At 40.9% G+C, this 15,901-nt stretch overlaps 1 protein-coding gene across 5 annotated transcripts in view; it reads right to left on the bottom strand.

Annotated features, from left to right (window-relative positions):
- Positions 1-15,901, bottom strand: part of kcnt1a (potassium sodium-activated channel subfamily T member 1a) — a 36,881-nt gene that overhangs the window by 19,312 nt on the left and 1,668 nt on the right. For 4 of the 5 annotated variants that reach the window (XM_030436483.1, XM_030436484.1, XM_030436485.1 and 1 more), the window contains exons 2-10: positions 14,070-14,243; positions 5,418-5,497; positions 4,995-5,139; positions 3,156-3,203; positions 2,818-2,866; positions 2,656-2,715; positions 2,255-2,329; positions 829-912; positions 197-291 (exon numbers count right to left, since the gene is read on the bottom strand). In XM_030436483.1, the coding sequence (XP_030292343.1) occupies positions 197-291; positions 829-912; positions 2,255-2,329; positions 2,656-2,715; positions 2,818-2,866; positions 3,156-3,203; positions 4,995-5,139; positions 5,418-5,497; positions 14,070-14,243 (810 nt within the window). Of the gene's footprint in view, positions 1-196; positions 292-828; positions 913-2,254; positions 2,330-2,655; positions 2,716-2,817; positions 2,867-3,155; positions 3,204-4,994; positions 5,140-5,417; positions 5,498-9,941; positions 10,360-14,069; positions 14,244-15,901 lie in introns of those variants that run through there. The other variant, XM_030436487.1, reaches the window with a different exon arrangement.

Genomic DNA, 15,901 nt, shown 5'->3' with positions numbered 1-15,901 from the left:
AACCTATGAAGCTTGGTATATACATGTTTTGTTGAGACAGAGAGGTGCTGACACAGATAAAAAAAACGTTAGATTCACCTCACATAACATAAACATTTACATAGAGACGTCAAATGAGTCATTCACACTGAACAAGGACAGAAGGACGTCACAAACAGCTACACAAAAAAGAAAATCCTTGAAGAGCCGGCCTCACCCAGTGAAGACCAGGCAGAGCAGGGTGCAGATGAGAATGAGGACCTGGTTGAACATGGCTGAGTTGGTCCTCTGGATTGCTCTGTGGACGTCGTTCTACCCAATAACGACAGCAGACTTTTAACATGTGAAGCTAAAAAAGACTCATCTCTGCTCACGGTAAAGAGAGACAACGTGCATCTGTCAGACGTTCTCTCTGATCACTCATGCCAGTTGTGTCAGGAAACACTCGCACCATTAGTTCAGCTATTCATCGCAAATGCTGATGGCAGTATGGTTTCTACTCTCGGATGCCTCCCGCTGCAGCAATACAGCTGAACACAATGAAAAAAAACATGAAAAAGTCAGACAGGCGGGCAAATTATCTCCCAGAGGAAGCCCCTCCAGGGTGCAAACAGTCAAAGCAGAAACAAAGCTGGGGAATGATGTGTTTCCGCAGCCACGTATAAAATGACTGTGAACACAAAGGCTTGTACAAACGGGTGCGGTGAAATGTAGTGGCTGTGATGGAGAAGCTGTCAGCTGGCTCAGCGACGTGTGACGCGTGTCTGGCCTTAATAAAGTCATTAAGATGTTGATTAAAAAACAAGTTGTTAAAAGAGACAATTATGGTAATGTCTTTAATTGACTCACGATCATGTTCTCCAAAGCACACTTGGCCAGCCAGCAGTTGAGGAACACGGGAATGAAGATGCCCCTTATCGAGGGCCAGAAGATCTGAGGGAAAAACAGTCGGGACATTTAAAGTCATTAACGGGTGACATTTCACACTTTATTCATGCATGTTACTCACACATTTTAAAAAACTGAACTCCAGCGAGAAACCTGTCGCGGCTTTAACACTTCAACCTGCGAAAAAACAAGCTGCAACCTCCGCCGCTGAAAAATACAGCACAGACCAAAAACTGCCGTTCCTCGAAGGGGCCAGTTAACGCTGGCTCCGAAAGAGTCAACCCCCATAAGACCCCATCTTTAAATGGCTGTGCGTTTGTTGTTGGGACAAATAATGTGGTTCGCTGTGCCGTTAATTGCACTAACAGATCAGAGCGGAGGGACAGATGCCGGCGTTTTTAAGATTGACGAGCGACTCTGTGTGTGTTAATTGGCTGGCAGGAGCTTCTGGAGGAACAAGGAAAAAGTGGACTCATCGTCACTCTGACTTCTAAGCCTGTTGGCCCTAACGAACCGTTGAGGTGCCAAAATCCAGTGATGACCTCGGATTCTCTCTTGAAGGGAAAGGTACTTTACTTCATTAGCGTGAGAAAGGAATAAAGAAAAAGACAGTGTCGGATAACGAGAAAGATCGAGAAGATTTCTTCCCTGGGGTCCATATTCTCTTGTATTTCTTCCGATTTATGAGAATGTTTTACATCTCCCCCCCCCCTCACAACCCTTTTCTGCCACTGAAAACTCAAAAAAAAAACTCAGACGTCCTGAAAAGAGGAATTCCTGTTTTCCTACGAAAAAAGTTTCCAAGGACAGGTGCACGCTTTTTGTTAAATCATCAATCACAAGGGACGACGTCAGCTGCTACCGAGAGGCTGACACGAGAGGAAACTGATGAATATTACATTGTGCCATCAGAGATCAGACAAATTCACGACAGTGGAGCGAATTATTCCGACTTCTGTGCAAAGTATTTAACATAAAAATGCTGCTGTAGTGTGCTTATTTTGTCACTTTCAGTCTTTAAAATTCACAAGATTGCAGGAAACAGAGTCTCTAAAGCTCCCGTGTCTGGAGGAGCAGCTGACCCCCTCTTTGATTTCAAAATCCTCCCTGTTATTGAGGTCAGCAGCCACAGGGTAGCTAACAAAATGACAACCAGCTATAAACAACACCCAAAACAACTGAGGTGCAGAGGTCCGGTCTCTAGTTTCCTCGATATCTTCACGTGTGTGTCGTTCTCTTTTCTCTTTACCATCAGGCCCAGTCTGACATAATACATCTTATATTCTCTATGCTCGAGGCTAACGCTGTGAAAAAAATAGGAAAACAAACGGAGGGCTCGGTCAACGGTGAGTTGAGTATTTCAGTGTTGCCATGGTGAAAGTTTTACCGTGATGATGAAGGGAACCGTGTTGATCATCTCTAGGAGGAAAGACACCTGGAAGATCTGCTCCCAGATGTTCCCCTGAAACCGAAAAAACAAAACAAAAACATGCACAGACTTTTTAACAGTTCTACCTGTAAGCACGCAGTGAGTCAGCGCACAGATACATTCCTTAATTGTAGTCTGCGACTTTCCACGACCACTTAATCCTTCACATCCACCAGATCCTGTAATTACCGTCTATGCTTAATGTAGCCACGACAAATGACTCGGGCTAATTACACCACTTATGGACTGTCAATCTCACAGACCGTAAGTGACTAATTGTACAGGACTGTCTTCTGTAATCACACCGATGTGCTTGAAGTCTGTGTGTGTTTATTTGCCTGTGTGTGTGTGTGTCTCACCTTGTAGCTCAGATACATCAGTAGCATCGTCTCCAGGAAACTGATGATGGCCACGATCACCTGCAGGAATCGAAGCAGGGGAAAATAAACCCGTACTTGTGAATTTAGTTTTATTTATTTATTTATTTATTCTTTTTTTAACTTTGTTTTGTTCTGACTCACCTGAATGGCCCAGACAGGAATCTTTCTGTCCACCCAGAAGATCAACTCCCTGTCACACAAAGCGTTCAACAGCAACTCTTTTATTGACAGTTAACAATAAATATCTTTCGCATCACAAAGTGTATTTTTTTCTCAAAAATAAGTCAGTTATTACATCTTTAGATGGGTATTAATAAACAATGCTCCAGATTGATTTCATAGTAAAAACACTGATCTCATGTCAGATTAACAAGGTGAGAGCAGTGGAATGAGCTGGATATCGTTCTCACTGCAGGCTACATCATCATTTTTCTACTAATGTAACTCCAGCCGGAGAAATCACAACTTCTGCTGCTTACCAGTTAATCTCTCTGTCCTGCACCGATCCGTTCCACTGGCAGTCAACACTGCAGGGTAGAGAGAACGACACAGAGTTATCTGTACTGACTCGCTTTAGGAAGTCTCTTTAAGGAGCACTACCTAATTTTGGGGGAGAAGTTTTAATCAGAAGAGAAAGTTCTTCACTGACTGTTTTTTTTCTTTATGCCTAGACAAACTAAATAAACAAACTTCATTTGTTTTTATGACTGAATAAACAAACTGACCTTAAACGACAACACAACTTCATACTGTTTGACTTTGTTTACATGTGGCGGACCCTGCCACCTTCAAACAGTGTTCTGGGGACCCTATTTTTCCAGCTTGTTTATTCAGTTATGAAAAGAAAGAAAGAAGTTACCTCATTAATATTGTAAATATCAAAATTCTGAGTTTGTACTTCTCCAAAAACTACAAAGTGTCCCTTTAAATGCTCATCTGCAGAAAAAACTGACTTACCTTTTGCAGTCAGAAATATTGATTTATTACTTTGAGGTACTTGTAAAAGTTCCTTTTTTTTATTTCACTTTATACTTCTACTCTTCTACATTTCACAGGAAAATATAACATTTTTTCTTTCACTAAAGATATCTGACAGCTTTAATTAGTTGTTACTAGCCAAGTAAATCGCTGTGCACAAGAAACATCAAAATATACAAATAAAGCTGAAACGATTCGCTGATTAACAGACAGTTAATTAGCAACTAGCTTGATAACGACAGAAAATCACAGATCACGGGAAATGATATGCGAGAGAGAGAAGAGGGAGTGACATTAAGCGAGGTGCATGCTGCAACAGGCCACCGGGACGCCTCGACACTTTGAGTCATCTTTCATTAAAAAACATACGGCGGCTTCAGCTTCTCAAATATTAGAATTTGCTCTTCTTTACTTTTAATTATTGTGAAGGTGTCACTTTGGCCTCTGGGTAACTGTAACAAGATTTCTCTCTACTTTCTGAATTTTTACACTTTAAAAACTCATCTGATTAATGGGGAAAATAATCTGAAGATTAATACATAATGTAATTAGTCAGCAGTTGCAGTTTTATAGAGAAAAGTCAAAAATTGGCTCAACCTCAACCAGCTACACCAGTAAAATTCTGCTTTTATCCTCCCAAATTGTAGAAATTTGGATTTCCATGTTAGCTTTATAATATATAATGTGATTTTTTTTTTAAATGCGCCCAGCTCTTATTTTGTAACTGTGTCTTTAAACAAGCTTCCATTAGGTTGTGATGTCACCACCCTCCTCAAGCACTGCCATGGTTGCCAAAACACCGGCAGAGCTGATGTGGAAACACTGCGTGCTCAGGCCTTTGACAGCGGACCAATCAGAGCTGAACTGACTTTTTTGGGACAGGGGTCTTAAAGAGACAGGCACGTAAACGGAACGGAGGATGAACAGAGGTGGTGCAGCAAAAGATGGTATGAGAAAATTAAGTTTTTTGGACATTGAAGCACATAAACGTGTAAGAGGAGACACTTAAACTAGAAGTATGAACCATATGCTTTAAAAAATAAAATACAAATAATTATATAAAATGTTATAGAAGTCAATGGGGCCATTCTTTGTGCATTAAATACTTTTTAGCTATGAGCATTTGGAATTTCTACTGTAAAAAGTGCACATTACTAATAAAACTATTTCTTGTTCTTCCAAGTATGATTTTTAGTGCACAACATTTTTTTTCAGTACTTTTACTTGAGTAAAAAGATCTGAATGATTCCTCACTTCTGGTGTCGAGACGCTTCAATGTGATAATGTGTTATCACAAATATTGACTCGTCTCGACACATCTCCTCGCAGTGTGAACAAACCATTTGCTGTTGCCGCTGGAGGTTTGCTGTCCCGCGCCGTGGTTGGCGTTGGGCCCCTGAGCGGGATTGTCCGTCACCACTCGGATGATGTAGAGCAGACAGGTGAGCAGCTTCAGGCAGAAGTTGAACACACGGATCCGAAGACCTGAAGGCCAAAGAAGAAGAAGACTCATCGTGACTCATAAGCAACCTGAGAGTGCCTAAGTGCTTACAGTAAGCTCAGCACAGTGGTAATTCCCATTAAATCTATTGCTGTTTAGCAAGAAACATTTGACTGTCTCCAGACTGTTTTTCTTTATGCATCTGGTTCGCATTATGCATGAATTTGTGAATACTGCTTTGATTGTCTCCTTTAATGGACCATTTCAATTCCACAAATGCCAACTCAAGGCTGGGAAGCGGAGGCCTGCATCATCCACTCACTTGATCTTTGGTTCTTGATGAAGAAAAGCTTCAGACGCTCCTTGAAGGTGTTTTCGTTGACGTAAAACTCGACCTGCACCCTAGCGGGGACGGAAAAAAGGAGGGAAAACATCAGCGGCACAAACACAAGGAGCCACACAGATGTGTTTTCAGTTTACAAAGTATGAAATTCATAACAGCATGAATATTCATCACGTTGTTTTTCTAATCATCTGCCCGAGGAGGGTTTGGTAATTATCTGTCTCTGATTTTGTTCCCAATTACAAGGATTACTGTAGGAGACGTAGCGCAAACCCAAAGGAGCCCCAGAGTGGCTGTCACGGTAAGGAGGATCATTGTAGCCAATATGAAGAACTGATGAGAAAATGGGAAATTAGAAGAGAGAATGGTACATTTTCCTTATTTAAAGCAACGTTATGTAACTTTTTTACCTTAAAATAACACTCAAAGTCACGTTGATGGCACAGTGTCTTGTAACAGGATGATTGGTGTCTCAGCTATTACTTCTTTCTTCTCTATGTAACTTCAGTGAGAGGGTTAGTCACAGAGTTACACACATGTTTACTCTAACATACAAGTTTTAACTCATAACATTGTTATGATGTCACAGGTTTTGTTTATAGTCAGCATCTGCAATACATCTGGCAAACTGCTACAGACCTCGGATTTGTATTTACGACAGTGGTGTCACACTCAGAAACTGTGGGAGGGGGCACCAAAACGCACAAAATGCCAATTTCTACATAATGTTGCTTTAAGTACCAAGGATATTCTGGTCATGTTTACAGTGAAAAAAGGAGATTAAAGGTCAAATGTATACTGTTAAATAACAAGTTTTTCTCAGCTTTCCTGCCTCCAATCTCCCGACAACGCCTCCATATTTACATACGTCTTAGTGTGAAAAAAGTGTGAAATTTCACAATAGTTAAAAGTGAAATTTCATGTCTTATTGATAGATTTTCTCTTAAATGTTCTTACATCTTAATTTTATTTTAAACAACACATTTTAATTTCTACTTTTTCTATTTTGTCCATTTTGGTGCTTTTAATGCCTTGAATCACATTAACTGTCAAATGAATCAAGATTGCAGGACCCATACTTACAAAAGCAGGTTTTTATTATGTTGCATACGTACACGACTTATTTAGAAATGCACAAAGAGAGAGTCGTCTGGGTGGTCTGAAGTTAATAACCCAGGCTGATGTTATAATAAATACAATTTATCTTTTTTTTTTTATTGCTTCTTTACAGTAACAATATGTTACTTCTGTATTCAATTTCTTTTCTCATTTTCCCTTTTTTTCATTTAAATATGATCTAATTATAAATATGGTACTTACTTATCATAACCGTTCACTGCTTTTGATTTTCTATTTTCTTTTTAAATTTCATTTTAATTTTGTCCTCCATTTTTAAACATGACCATGACATCACTACTGTCACAAGTGAAGTGCTTGGAGACAAAAAAGGGTCATATTGAGAATCATATCCAGGTGTTTTGCATTTGCTGCCATTTCAGACTTCACAATGATCACAGAAAAATAAATAGATAAATACATAAAAAAAAAGGAAAATTAGGTTCTTATTCAAGTGTTCTTCGTGGAGGATGCTCGCTGCCCCACATGTTGGAAGAAAATTAATTAAAGTAGCCTCCTTCGATGCCATCATGGAAGATAAAACATGATGCAGTGAACTGATGGGTGCCCTTAAAATGTAGAAATCGCAGTGCAGTGCCCACTGGGGTGTCCTACATACATGAAAAAATATTGAGCTGGACTCCATGTGCCTATGATTAAATAATAATAATAGTTCACAGTGTGGTTTTAATCACAAAGGCGTAGCAAACACACAATCCGAGTCGAATGATAAAACAATTAAGCCGAGCGGAGCAGAGACGGAGAGTTAGTCGGAGAGAATGAGTGCAACTCAACAAGGTATCTTGGCAACACAGAAAATCTTTACAGAGTAGTCGTGTGCTGCCTTCAGAGGCGAGTGCAGACAGAAAGAAAAAAAAAAGACAGTGAACACATGAACACATAAGAGAGATTAGAAGGATTTGAGGATTGTTCTGCTGCTGCTGCAGTAATCCCAGATTCTGTCTCGTATCTGAAAGGTTCACAGCGGGACGGAAAGAGCAGTGTGGGCAGTTGGATGAACCGACATCCCTTCGGTATGAACTGCAACAGCTATTTCAGGTCTGCACGGTGTTCGAACTGGGTGGAGAAAAAAAGCCCTACAGAGGTGAAGCAGCCAAAGAAAGAACCTCTGTGATGAGAACAGCTGTCACATCTGGACAGCAGCAGGGCAGAGATGAGCTCTGGAGGAGAAAAGCCACTTCAGCCGAGAGCTCGCTGTCACATGTGAGGGTCCTACAGATTGCTCTCTGTCTATCTGACTTTGTGTCTCACCCCTTCACACACACACACACACACACACACATAATGGTGCAAGTAATGGCCCATAATCAGCTCCTGTTGAGCACACAATTACTGAAGCTGAGGTGGTCTGACATTAGTCATACTGCGGCATCACATCAGAGTTTCAGGCGATAAGAGGCACAGCTCTGGGAGTAATAAGATCTTCAACAGCGACTAATTGCGAACGAGCAACTTTTGCAAGTTTACTCAGATCGACTCGCCCCGAGGCGATCGCCAACAACAGACAGAAACCTGTTGCTTTGAATACAAACACAGAGCTGGAAAACAATTGGTCGATTTCTCCAAAAGTCAATCGATATATAAAATGTATTGCTGATTTATAGTGTATGATCTTGTCCATGAAAAAAATTAGCATGACCAAGATCCAGCTATTGGCCGCTCAATTGCGAGAATTATTCCTTTTCTCCGTCTACTAAACTGAATATATTTGTGTTTTGGACCGTTGCTAAGACAGAACAAGCGATGGGAAGATGAGACTTCAGCAAAAATGTTAAAATATTCACTTGTTTTGCCTGTAAATCATGAATATTCTCTGCTTTTTCTATTTTGTATGTGCATAATTGAGTTTTTTTCTTTTTTACTATTGGTAAGAGAAAACAATCTCGTTGCAGCCCTAATATGAAACGCTTTATTGAATATTGATTAGTTAGTTAGTTAGAAAAAGTAATCCGCAATTACCTTTTTGAAAAACTTAAGCAGAAATGATACATAACTCACTGGTTGTTGCTCTGAATCATGAATATTTTCTGCTTTTCTTTGTCTTATACCAAACTACATGTCCCATTTTGAGATTCTGGACTATTGTTAAGATGGAAGAAACTCGTTTCAGCCTTCTATAAAACTCTACAGGGGTGATGTGATTTGTGGATTATTTGATTGGTCAGTTGGCAGAAAGAATTATGCACAACTATATTAAAAAAACTTGCTAAAAACTGCTAAAATATTCCCTGGCTGTGGCTCTAAATTAGGGATACCTTTCTGCTTGTCTTTGTCTTATGTGCAAGAGGTGGTGACGTTAAACAGTTTTCAACACATGCCTTTTCAAGTAGTGTAACTGGGGTATAAGTACGAGGTCAGAGCAGATAATTACAGTATGAATACTATGTAATAATATACAGATATTACAGTATTTGCTGATCCATCGCCGACAGGCTGTGGCTCAAACTAAGTGCACACTTTTACGTCCTGAGTTAAATCGCTGTGATAATTCAAACCAGAATCAGCAGCAGCCAGTTTCAATCACAGCTGCATTCATTCTCATTTGCACGTGAACATCTCTTGGTAGTTTCAAAAACATTTTCAACAAGTTAGACATGATGCCAGTGTTTCCAGTATAAGGGACCTCTCTGCTCACGGGATAATCTGAACATGTTTTTGTTTTGAGCAAAAGAGAAAGAGGGAGACATCCCCTTTGGACTTTAAGAAATCAAAGTGTGTCACCATCCTCTAAAAAAAATAAATAAATAAAGATGTATTGATGATAAAAATAATGTTTAGTTGAAGTCCTAACAGCCTGTCAATCTATCAGTCATCTATAAGTTGACTGTTCAAACATTTCAAAATAAAACTGTAAATACATAAATTAATAATAATAATAGCAACAATAGCAACAACAACAACATTAATATTATTATTAATAATAAAAATAGCAACAATGGCAATAATAATAATAATAATAATAATAATAATAATAATAATAAAATCCTTGCTTGTGTCTCTGGGTTTTGAGGTGTTGAAAAAAAAACAACAACAACAAAAAAAAAAAACAGCCTAATTTCAATAAATCGACTTGGAAATCGTGACGGGAAACTTAAATAATCGATGAAGAAACTATAATAAATCGACGATGTTGACCGTCAGTCACAGCTCCACCTGACAGCCTCTCACAGCTGTCGCTACTTTCACCTCCACAGAACTATAAATACACAAAGTGCGTCTCAGCAGATTTTTTAGGCGCGCTTATCAAAACCAGTCACAGCGAGCTCCGTCCATCGATCACCTATAATTACACGTTTGTCTCAGTAGAACGACAGTAAAAAACTTCTCCTCACGACACCGGGAACACGGAGCTCCGCGCGGCCCTACCTCTGCCCGGCGTCACTACCAAAAGGGTCCGACCTCCAGGTGCTCACGGTCGGACCGACCCAGGTGGGGATGACGATCTTGGGCTCCATTGTCCATTAACACCTGACGGCTGCTTCGTGCGGTCACCGTTAAATTCCTACAGTGTGTACAAAAAAAAAAAAAAAAAGGGAAAAAAAAAAGCTCGTTGACCAGCGCGCCTCCCCGCAGCTCCAAAACAACACAGCACGAACTGTCGGAGAATCAAACACCACCAGAGCTTCATGGGAATAAAACTAAATAAAACCAAATAAATCGCCTTTTACAAATCTATTAAAGAAGAGACTTGAAAAACAAAGCAGTGTTTGATTTCTCTTTTATTCAGAGGGATGAAGTGCTTATTGGAGTATTTTTAGAAATGTATACAATCTCTCTCTCTCTCTCTCTTGTTGCCACAGCAACGACTGGAATAACCCTAACTGATGCTGCTGCAGCATGTTCTCCTCCAGCATCACTGCGGCTCCTCGCAGGACTGTCAACACTCACCCTCAAAGTGGAGGAATGGTGCTCGTACATCAGCTGCACAGAAACAATCATTTGTTCTTCTTTTTTTATTTATTGTTATTTTCTACAATGTGCCCATCTGAAGATCCACAAATCCCCAAAACCCCCCACTGCTGCTGTCCATCGCTCTGCGTTCTCCTGTCAAGAGAGGCAGCGACAACAGGCGTGGATGGGGCTCTCTTTGCTCGGCAGGAAAAAAACAAACAAAAAAAAAGAAACAGATGCTTTTCTTTCTCCTTTTGGATTTTTCGAGCAGAAAACCGCAGACAAAGTTAGAAAAAAAAAAAAATCAAGAACGTCGTGGGAGGCTCTGAGCGCTCTCTGTGTCTCTTCGGCATCCTTCCCATCCCTCCCACCTTTTTTGTCTTCTCTTAATTTGAAGAGTCTGAAGTAGTAATTTTCAGATGACCTCCTCCATGAGTCAGTGCTTTTGAAAATACCAGAGGAGAGGCCACTCCACTTGGACTCCCCCTCCCCAACCCCTCCATCCCTTCGCCCACGCCGGCACTGTAACGCCACTCGTCGTGGCTTTTATCCGAGTTACATGAGAAGAATCGCCTGTTTAAAGATGTGTGACATTTTCAGTTATGCATTTCAGATTCACATAACTGCTAATTTTAGCTCGGAAAGACGTCATTTAGGTGAGGGAGAAAGAAAACGACGGTAAATGGGGGGGAAAAAAAATGTTCGATCCTGCCTTTTGAGAAAGCAACCTTTTATGTGATGAATGATCCCCCAGACTGATGTGACCAGTGACATTTGGACGTTCACAGAATCCGGAGGCTGACCGCCGGAAAACCCGGAGCATCGCTCGCCCTCCTGACAACACTATCTGCCGGGCGCAGAGGACGGGTTCATTTTCAGGAAGAAGGGCAGACAAATGATGATAACAGTCGGAAAAACAGAGAGCAAAAAAAGGAAGACAGCTTGATCGAGGAGGAAAGAGTGGTTGTCGCAAGGACAGCTGGGGAAAGGTCGCCTCTGACTGAAAGCGTTGGCAGAGCTTGTTGTTTCTCCTCGTCAAACGGATCTGTCAAACATTACTCTCGAGGGACCGCTGCTGCTGCAATCACATCTTAAATTACATTTCATCATCAGTCTCCCGAGGTCCATCTGGCAAAAACCCCATATTATATGCTGAATGACACAAATATGATCCATTAAGTCACTAACTGATTGTTGAATTGAACGCGATGACTGCGAAAAAAAAAAACCGAAAAAGGGTTATTCGAGTTATTTTTTTACTTTGTTTTACACCTGAGAGGCAGAGGCTATCTAGATAGTTGCTGAGAGACTTTTTTTTGGATCTTTGGACAAACTGAACAAAGCAGAGCTGAAGTTAAAAAAGGGGAAAACTGTGAAAAACTGTGAAAAACTGAGAACGAGGAAAAGGTACGTAACGGAGAGACTGGCGGCGAGGCTCGGTTTGAATTCTCATTGAGAATTAGGTCACAGTGTTGTTGCTGAAAAACACGTTTCAAGTCAAACTTTTTCAAGTGTATCAAACACTCACACACAGACACACTCACGCTCGCACACTCCTAGCCCACTTCTTTAAAAAAAAAACCCCACAGTGATTCAGAAACTCTTTACTTTTCAGCACCATGGACAGCACCTCGACATCTCACGGTTCTGGCTTCATTTCCTCAAAACTCAAACTCCACTTACACCAAAAGGGTAAGAGGACCTCTTCAAACTGCACTCATGTACACTGCTGTGTTGAAAGAACTACGAATGCTGCCACAATGGTACAGATCAACCCGGGGTTGAGTGCTAATTAGGAGTATTTGTTTAAGAAGAGTGAAAGAATGAAAAAAAAAGAGGTCTTGCAATCAGCACAATTATGTGAAAGGCACACAGGAAGACAAACACAGCAGTGAGGAGGTCGAATAATCAGCAACAGTGGTCCAAATAAAATGTTTCTCATAGGAACAAGGAATTGGTGTGAAAAATGTTGATTGTGCTCTGCAGAGAAACAGCTTTAAAAAAAAGAGAAACAGCATCTACAGCCTGAGGAAACAGGAGGCACTGTTTGTACTTTAGGTATGTGAAGCTACAAATCCTCATTCTTTAAGTGTTGCAGAAGACGACCTTGATGAATCTCTTAGGGATATGAAGCAGATGTCGTTCCGTTGTGAAAAGAAAATCCCAGTTTCCAAAATCCAGAAGTTATGTCTTGTTTGAACTTCCATTTTTCAAATGCACCACCAGAGAAGAATACGAAAACCAGCATATATCCACGTCTAAAAAAGTAGATTTTTGGCATCTAAGAAATGACATAAACACTGTACTAATTATTAATTAATTACCCCAGGTGGTGGGCTACTTTTACAGATGCTATGGGACAGCTCTATGTTGGAAAATATGTAAAGAGTGAGTACCTCAATTTGCAAAGAAAAATAGTGATTACAATTTGCAAGGAAAAGGAGTGAGTTAGCTGAAACACCTGAATACAACATGTTGAGAGAAGCCTACGTGACAACTAACATAGTTACAAAGCAAGAAGAAAAGTTAGCTAACAGCTGCTGTAACAGAAAAATGGTTGAATTGGTTAGTTCAAGGCGATGGATACACAGTTGAAACAACAGTATGTGATGGATAAATAGTCTGGTTAAAATAATTACTTACAGGTAGGGTATAGGCCTACATAATTAAAATAACATGCTTGATAAATGTGATGGATAAATGGTTGAGATGGTTAGCTAAAAATAATGGATAAACAAATTCAAATTGCCCCCCAGTCTAAGCTAAAAGTAGCCTAGCCTCATGGATGAACTATTGAAATAGTTAGAGAAAAGCAATAACTTGGCTAAATAGCTAGCCTACTAATAGTTGAATTAATTAGTTAAAAGTAGACTTATGGATAAACAGTTGAACCTAAATGGAGCCTGTCGAAATACTTGGCTAAAAGTAAATGGTTGAAAGTTTAAAAGTAAGAACTAAATGGCTAAATAGCTAGAATCATTAGATTGATAGTTGAAATATTTAGCTTAAAGTAATGAGTTAATGGCTATATAGCTAGCATTAAGGGACTGATAGTTGAAATAGTTAGCTAAATGTATTCTAGAAGTCTTAGCTAAAAGTAGCCTAGCATCATGGATAAAAGTAATGAGTTAATGGCTAAATAGCTAGATCTAATAGGCTGATAGTTGAGATAGTTGGCTAAAGATATTCTAGCCTACTGGATAAAGGGTGAAATAGCCTAGCTAAATTCAATTAAACAATTGATAGAGCACAACGGTGGGCTTAATGTTAACAAACAAATGGTTACATTACCATACATGACTGAAATAGATAGCTTTAAGTCATGAATAAATTCTGAAGCAGCAAATAATAATGTGTGAAGGCTACAGTTGAAATCTTTAGCTGAAAGTAAACGACAAATAGTTGTAATACATGATGTGTGGATGACGGGGTGCTTGAGGTCATCTGACCCTGATTTGAGGGACATCCAACAAAATGGTCACTGGAGACACATTTATCAGCTGAGATAATCATTTCAGCTTTAAGGTGTTAACACTATTGTCTATATCGGATGGTCGGAGTCTGTTCAAACAGCACAGCTCAACCCTCATTTCTGCTTCCTACCTGTCATCGTTCAAGCTCTGGTCGCCGAGCAGCAGGTCTCTGAAGCGGAAGCGGGGCGGCAGTGGAGGCACCTCGCTCTCCTGCTGCTCCATCTTAAGAGTGGAGATGTCCAGGATCACCCCGCTGCTGCTGCTGCTGTTGACGGTGTTGGTCTGGAGTCGCGCCGATGAGGAGCTGGAGGAGGGAGAGGAGAACAGTGAAGGAGCAGAAGGGAAGTTAAAGCAGAGGACGAGGAGAAGTGCTGGGAGGAGAGGTTATGCTGGAAAAGGAGCAAGGAGAGGAAGCAAGGGAAGGAATGACACAGCGATGCCGAAAAAGTTAAAAATAGGACGGGAGAAAAAAAGAAACTGTCACAAAACTAATAGAAAGTTTTTCATCCTCGTCTGAATGATCCACTCTGAGCCTCTTTGGCTGTGTGTTTACAGATCGTTCTGCAGCGTGAGCTGTTCAAGCAGCACCCCAAATTATTACAGCTGAGACGGATATTTATCCAGAGCATCGTGCACACTGACGGCTTTACTGCCCTACTAGGCCTTTAATGCAGCCGCTGTGGCTGTCTGCGTACACCATTATTAGGAGCAGAAGTTTAAATGCTTTCCAGAGAAGGTCGGACAATAGAGCGAACAGTCAACACGGGCCTAATATCCCGTTATGTTTGTTGTGAAACCTGAAACACAGATTGGAAACATGTCCAAAGGTTAATGAGTGACGCCGAGATCCAAAAGTGGCTGAAGTTATATCGATTGCTGCTCAGCGGCATATACCGATCCCCAGACTGGTATAAAGATTCTCAGAGTGGTATAAAGATTCTCGGAGTGGCATATACCGATCCCCAGACTGGCTCAAAAAGATTCTCGGAGTGGTATGCTGCTATTATGCCGCTGTTATTCCACCGACACATGACGGTATGTGCCGCTTGAGATTGTTATGGCACTGAGAGACTGTTGGATGGGAAACGGCTCCCTGATGAATATGCAAATATAATGCCACTGGGCTGGTTTGACGACAAGTACCACTCCGAGAATCTTTATACCAGTCTGGGGATCGGTATATGCCGATGAGCAGCAATCGACATACCTTCAGCCACTTTTGGATCTCGGCGCTACTGAGGTTAATACTGATACACTAAGTTATTCTTCTTTCCTCCACTGTTTATCGTCCAACCCAATTGCCAGAATAAGAGTTGGAGATATACATTTCGGCAAACTTTCTACGCCTTGATTCTGCAACCTCGCATTTGTCTTTTCGACTACAAAAACTAACTGGGAGTTGTGAGGAACTGATTTGTCTTTCGTCACCGCGGACACGGCTGGAAATCGTCCTTTAAAACATCCAGCAGAGTCACGCTAACAAATATTGGAATGCCCTCTCCTAACTCCATCGTCACCCGTTCCACATTGTCATGACACGACGCGTGCTAATGTCGGATCGGGACATGCGACAGAACGCAGGACTACGGCTGGGCGAGGAGAGGCGGACCAGTCAAAGTCGATGGTTTTACACGATGTCAGACTTTTGATATGAAGATGCCGCCGGACGCAGATTTCTGAAGGTTTCTGAAGCCGCCATCCACGTCAGCTGTTTTCGAAGAAACCCGCGACACTGTTTTTCCTGCGAAGCTCCAAAAAATGTTTTGAGGAACCACGAAAACTTCTTGAATTTTCCTTTTTTTGGGGTGAAGAGTTCTTCCTCCACCACTGGTTTCAACTCACGCAACCACACATCAATAATCCTATGAAAAAAAAATCGAAACACCTCGCATCGAGATTCGTCCTGATGTCAAATCGTGCAAACTGTTAGAAACATCCGGTGAGCTGCGTGAAGAGCACGGC

Source organism: Sparus aurata, chromosome 12 (assembly GCF_900880675.1).
Source record: "Sparus aurata chromosome 12, fSpaAur1.1, whole genome shotgun sequence".
NCBI lineage: Eukaryota > Metazoa > Chordata > Actinopteri > Spariformes > Sparidae > Sparus > Sparus aurata.
This window is presented reverse-complemented; position numbering and strand designations above follow the sequence as displayed.